Source organism: Zootermopsis nevadensis, unplaced genomic scaffold, assembly GCF_977971745.1.
Source record: "Zootermopsis nevadensis isolate Lab colony 2312 unplaced genomic scaffold, Znev_1.0 Znev_ptg000001l, whole genome shotgun sequence".
Lineage (NCBI taxonomy): Eukaryota > Metazoa > Arthropoda > Insecta > Blattodea > Termopsidae > Zootermopsis > Zootermopsis nevadensis.
In genome coordinates, this window is record NW_028259133.1 from 19,076,784 (window position 1) to 19,083,810 (window position 7,027).

Genomic DNA, 7,027 nt, shown 5'->3' on the forward strand with positions numbered 1-7,027 from the left:
TTTCTCCAGTCTCTCATTACTTCGTCCCGCTTAGGCCCAAATATTCCTCTCAGCACCCCGTTCCCAAATACTCTCAGTCGAAGTTGTTATTGACGTGAGGGAATTACTGAATGTTTACGTAGATGGTAGATACAGTTTTGACTGACCTTTAATGGGCGAGGTAAGGATTTTCACAGTGAATTAAACCACATGAAGTAACGCCACGGAGTTTACGTGATCTAACCGAAGGCTTTAATAACTTCACTGCAGGGGACGCGAAACAAATGTCAAACCTTCCAAGCAAACAAAATGATAATAATTAAAAATCAACAGTTCAGTCATTAAAAACAAATAAAATCTAAGTAATTAAATGGTGAGAAAACTACGCCAACTGAACACACGAACCTGAAAATAATAAAAATATATTAAATTATAGGTTATTCCTATAAACCATAAAATAAAAATACCGGTACTATAAAAATTCAACGCCAAAATTAAGTCTATAAGAAACAGTGTAAGGTATTACACGTTACCATTCAATAACAAATAAATAATTCCTGTACAAACTGAACTTCAATATATGCATGTATATTTTTATTATTATTATTATTTAGTGTTCTGTCTGACGACAGGTCCATATGAACAGGATCCTTCCATCCTTTTCTCGGACTGGGACCTGTTCATATACGTTCTTGGCAGATGATCCAGAAGTGGTTTGCCATTGCCTTCTTCTGTGTGTGAATGGAGTAATTGTTGGGATGCCACGGAGGAAAACTCCGTGTTGCCTAGACCACGGCCTTGCCCAGCACAAGTTATAAATTCGGGCACCGCCGGGAATCGAACCCGAGACCCCAGGATTACAAGGCCAGCGTTCTAACCGCTAGACGTAATGACGTAATGACTCTTATAAACCTTCCACACCCCCGACAACACGCGTATAAATTTGAGACCGCCATGAGAACGCATGCAACGAAAATGTAATTTTTCATACCACTGTTTAAACCCAGTATAAACAGACAACTGTAACGACTTAGCCTCTCTCTCAGCCACGGACTGTCTATCTCATCGTAACACATGTGAATAATGGATCCTGTGTACCATCCACCCAGCTCTCTCTAGACAGCATAACGGCCGCAACGCACTAGATTATGAGACCATTACAACAAAAGTGTGCATAACAGTCATTTCACAAACATTACTTGTGACGCGTAAACACGTGGTCTCTGTTTAGATTGTCACAGCCGTTTGCACATTTCTGTCTCTTTTGCTAAAAATGCGTAAAATTAACGTATAATGGGAATGTCTTGTATTCCCGTGAAAAAATAACGACACGCACTCAGTTTAAATAAACTACACCATACACGACAAATTTAACGTTGGTTCTCGTCAGACCAACACAATACCTAATTTACATAAATCGAAATTTTTCTAAATTTCTAAGCACGAAATGAATATCAATGCAGTTAAACCAAATTTGTGAGCAAACTTTGTAAAGTCTGCATTATAATCGCTTGTACTGCAGAATATTAGGAATTATGTTTACCGACAGAAGCAAGCTCTTCGTATTTCGGAAGTTTCTTGACTAGAGAAGCAAATGTTACGTTCTCAAGGACTCTACTCCAGTGAATTAGCTAATTATAAGAGTTAAGTGGTGGGACAAATGTTGAAATCGTTTGAACGTAATGTAACTGTATAAGTTGGAGGTCGGAATGACCTTTAAACTACGCCGGAAACTCACTTAGAGCAGATCAAATAGAGTAAAGAGTCCTTCAGCAAGACAGCAGCTGAAAGTTTTGTCATGGAACTGAATTATTGCTATTCAGGACTGGATATTGTGTAAGAGTAATGGAATGATAGGAATTAATGCCAAGTAATACGAGACAATCTCGAAAATGCAACCACAGGTGAGTCACAAGATTGTTAAGCCTTGGCGAATATTTCCTTCCACTTTTCATTTAACTTTATCGCGTCTTATCAGATTTCAAGTACTCGTAAATTCATAAGCTTTCTAAAACTTTCAATTTTCAGTGCCTTCGACGTGAAATGATCTTCCTTCGTATAGGATTTGCGACCTTCGCGGCGAGTACAATCAATAAAATCTTGCATTCTTTCAAAAATGTGTCATGACCAATTTTAACCAAACACAATTTCATAACACTAAATAATATCAAGAAATACAGACTGCCGACTATTGGAAATCCTTAGGCCATACGTGTCCAATGTTCTTTATGAAATAATATTGACAAAATTATGGTTGCATGAGTTGCGGAGGGGTGGGGGTGGGGTCTGTACCGTACATAAAAATTAAAGTGCATACAAAATTTCAATCTAAAAACCTGTTAGTGAAAGATAATTTGGAATACGCAGTAGATGGATTCACAATCTTGTAAAATGGCGAGTTTCTGCAGAAAATCATCAAACTCAAGACAATTTTAATAGGTCGTTAATATCGATACAAAAATTCTCATTATTACTTATTTCATCTCCTATTTATCTTATGTAATATAAAATTCTGTTTATTAAATTTCCTTCCGTCAAGTGTGACCTAGCTGCTAGGAGACAAACAAACACGTGATACACTGACCTGTTCACACCGCTGTTTCGTCGGTAGGCAACCATACATTACTTACCGCACAAAACAATGTTCTGCATCAAGGATGTAAATATTAGAAAGATATGGTATATAGACCAATATCCTTTCGTTTCTATAAATCAGAATTTAATTAAAGTGCGTACACAAGTCAGTGATTAGACATTAGCTTTGTATTTCGTCGAGATGAGTGACGTCACATCCTCTAGTACTTGGAATCTGACTTAAGTGACAAGCAAGAATAATGTAGTGTTTGTTTCTTGTAGTGCATTAACTTTCATGTGTCATTTAAGAGGTCGAAGTGCCCTCTTAACCTTCACGTATTTATGAAGCTGATATACACACACACACGTGCGTGTGTGCACGCACTCACTAATGTGAGTAGGCTCGCTCGTATTTATAAGATTCGAATGTGTGTTATCACTTACTTATAACATTTCTGTGGATAGTTCAAGACAACACTGGGTTACGAATTATTACGTAACTATCAAAATGATATTTTTTGGGTTTGGAACGACTGACACATGCTTATCGTTTCTACCAACATTTGAAGTAGAAGTTTCCCATTTTCCATAGACATATTCGCTTTCAGCTTCAGTAACTGAAGAAAAATCACTTTTACAAAACTGGACAATATAAATGTTGGTAGCCCCCAAGAGAATACATCCTGAAAATTATTACCAAAATGATTTCCAAGGAGGTCACTTTTATCTGTCCAGAATGCATCGCGGACAGAACCGCATCAAATTTCCCTTGAGGTGCGACCATCTTCCTGAAAACCACAATTCGACCCAAAACACGGGAACAATTTTTCCCCCCACATTTTATCTTGTCCTCGACTGGTCTGCAATTAGAGATCACTGCCTCAACCCAGTGGTAACTATAAGCACCACCTGCCTTAAAAGTCTGTAACTGCATTTTAAAATGATAATTATTGACAGGCAGGTGGTACATTTAATTACCACTGGGCCTTAAACTTTTAATGGAACAAAAAAAAAAAATTCACTGATCTTAAATGATGCCATTTTACTACGAATCAAATGTATAAAAAATAAATTTAGGTTTAAGTTCTTTGTTTCTATAGCTCCTTGTGTACTGGGATGGGAGACGAAAAATCAGCAGTTGGTAGCAAATGTGTCTAGCGCCATCTGTAGCAGTGCAATTCCGTCCATCAATTGTAAAGCTCGTTTGCTATTAAATAAAAAAAACTGTGTCTATGCAGAGATCACAGGGGGAAGAAACAGATGCCTCCTCTTATCTGCAGCAGCGTGATGCAGGAATTTAAGGGACTTTGGGGAGGGGGGGGGGACTGGTTAAGGGTGCAAGCAAAATGGGCGGACAAGCGAGAAAACTGGATTGTATGGCTTCACACAAAACTACATATATTAACAAAGCCTTCGGAATACTAAAGTGGACCTTGCGAACAATGAATAACTGCGGTTGGAAGGTAGTGGCGGGCTATAAACTTCACACTAGCATGTTATGAAGAGTTACAACAGAATCTTGGATTTCGATAGATCTTAGAACATGGAATGTTTGAACGTTCTATTAAATAATTACATATTAAAGAAATTTATCTGGCTCAGGACAGGGACCGATGACAGGATTTTGTGAATACTCGGGTTCCATAAAATGCAGGTAATTTCTTGAATAAATGATCGACAATCAGCTTCTTGTGAAGGATTCTGCTCTATGGAGTTGGTTCCTAAATTAGTAAATATTACAGAAAGTCATGACCGTCTCCATTTGACGTTTGTTTCTTGGGCAGACTTCGCAGCTGAAGATGGAGTTAAATTATTCTCCAGAAAATTCGATATCTACCTACAATCCACATTGCGTTGAGACTCAGAACAACGTCGATATTTTCACAGCCGTGTTAATCTCAAATATCATGTCGCAATCACTACAACGAGGCGTCGCATCAGAGAAGACCACACACAATCAAGGGATTCCTGAGTGACCACATTTGAAGTCTTACACAGTTTATAACAGTGCTCTAAAATGTCTGAAACCGGAAAGATCCTAATTTGGAACTTCGTTTCGCAAGTTGTGTGAGTAGGAACGTTTTACGTCTGAGTTACGTCTCGTGTCTGGAGACGTGTTTCAGAGTGTAGGAAGAAAGAATGTTGTATCGGCCCATAAATCAGTTACGAGGGTCTTCCTACGCTAAAATCTCGACAAGAAAAGAAATAAAAATAGATGGAAAGAGAAAAGCATTTTGCATTGTTCGCTGTGGTAGAACAGAACAAGGTCAATAGTTCGTGCCTAAATAATCATAAATGACCTCCGTCCACGAATCAAGACTGAAAACGTTAAACAGGAAACACCACAAGCCGGGTTTGACTACGGATAAGCTGGACTGGATACAGCACTTAACCCTTTGAAGCCGAAGATCGTCTGAATATTATTTATGAATTCAGTCCGTACCGCGAAGAAAACACTACACCTCACCATTACGAAAATCAGCTGGTTAACCCTTTGAAGACGAAGCTCGTCTTCATAATATTTACGAATCCAGACCGTACCGCGAAGAAAACACTTCACTTAACCATTAGAAGTCGAATCAGGCGGTACCACATAAGATTTAACAAAAGAACATCCCGGTCAAAGCCTTAATAAATGAATTGAATTGAATTTGCTAATGACGACATGAAAAGACAATGATCTGTTTAATGGGGTAACTTTGATGTCGTTAGGGAAAAAAATGTAATAACAATACATGAGCATTAACAACGGTTAGGTTATACTAGGGAGTGGATTCATCTGGCTCCGGATGTGGCCCAAGCTCTAGTAAATACGGTAATGAAATTTCATTTCATAAAAGGCGATCATTTCTTCACTATTATTTTATTTATTTAGTGTTCTGTCTGACGACAGGTCCATATGAACAGGATCCTTCCATCCTTTTCTCAGACTGGGACCTGTTCATATACGTTCTTGGCAGATGATCCAGAAGTGGTTTGCCATTGCCTTCTTCTGTGTGTGTGTGAGTGGAGTAATTGTTGGGATGCCACGGAGGAAAACTCCGTGTTGCCTAGACCACGGCCTTGCCCAACACAAGTTATAATTCTGAACAAATAACAGTAGCTTCAGAATGACCCTGCTTTACAGAGTCAGATTACACTGGGAGACACAAAACCAAGCAAACCAGTGCGTGACTACAGCCCTGAAGATGGAGGTAATATGTTTCTTCGAAACGTTGGTGCCTACCTACGAATATACACGGAGTTAAAAACCCCCAAAAATATCATCATAATCAGTAACGACACTTGCTTTATACAGGACTTCGGACAATGCCTGATATTAACCAAATTTGGCCACTTCATAACATCGGTCACATGTTCCTTCATACTTTTATCTCACTACAGATTTTTTTTAACTGAAGTAAATGCACGTCAGAGTCATTTTCGAATGATCTAGGGCAAACAAAAAGAACGCCAAATATCCTTACCATTTACGTTTACCCAGCCGTCCACAATGTAGTCTGCAGCATACGCACAGTTGCCATCCTCTGTCCACAACCCAACACGATCGTTCATGGTCAAACACAGCACAACACTACTGCTCCGAGCGGCAGAACCTGCCGTCAACATCCGACCACTACGAAACACCGTAGAGGACTGAAGGCCTTCCTTCTCAAGCCACGAAAGACCACAGTAGCGGCTGCCAGATCCCACAACAGGTGTTGTACCGCCAAGCCGGTATCTCAGGCTACCTCACGCTTTGATTGCATCTACACATATAAGGCATTCAGTACAAAAAATGCTGAGCACTGGCTAAATACGGAAGGACCCTGCCGCGTTAGCTTTCGTTATTCTCGGCGTAACAATATCTACAGTCATAAAAGCTTGGTATTGCCAATATGGAAAGTTATTCATGCCTGATGCATTCATAATTTTGTGACTTAGTTAAGAAAGCATTTCCATGAATTCGTGATTTAATAATCATCGGGCAATCAACAAAAAAAAATACAAGTTCATCACTCGTTAACAATCGTTGCGTCAAACGAATAAGAGTGAGAGAAATAGTGCTTCGAAGGAACAAAGAGCCTCCATCTTCAGGGCTGAAATAAGAAGTCGAAGTGGACGGTTTATATAGGATAATGCTGATGATTAGGCAAACTAGATCAGTGGTATTCAACTTTTTTTGTTCGCGTACCCCCAGATATAATTTCTCTTCAACTTTGTACCCCCAAAGTTGTTGGTGTATAATTCAAGTTATACATAGTATATAATCTACATCTAAAATAAATTAAATAAATTACATTACTGATTATTCAGTGTTTACCATAAAATAATTTTTTTTTAAATTTCACGTACCCCCTAAGATGTCTTCGCGTACCCCAGGTTGAATACCACTGAACTAGAGCAATGAGATGAGAAATGGGGATGAGTCCATGTCTGGAACAATAGGGAAGAGCCATTTTCCGCGGGACTGGTTTTGTTTCCAACTCTGAAG

At 39.0% G+C, this 7,027-nt stretch overlaps 1 protein-coding gene across 1 annotated transcript in view; it reads right to left on the reverse strand.

Annotated features, from left to right (window-relative positions):
• Positions 1–6,265, reverse strand: part of Ten-m (teneurin transmembrane protein Ten-m) — a 292,606-nt gene extending 286,341 nt beyond the window's left edge. Inside the window, exon 1 of the mRNA XM_022085228.2 lies at positions 6,021–6,265. Within this exon, the coding sequence (XP_021940920.1) occupies positions 6,021–6,162 (142 nt within the window). The 5' untranslated portion in view covers positions 6,163–6,265. The remainder of the gene's footprint in view (positions 1–6,020) is intronic.
• Between the last annotated feature and the right edge of the window lie 762 nt (positions 6,266–7,027).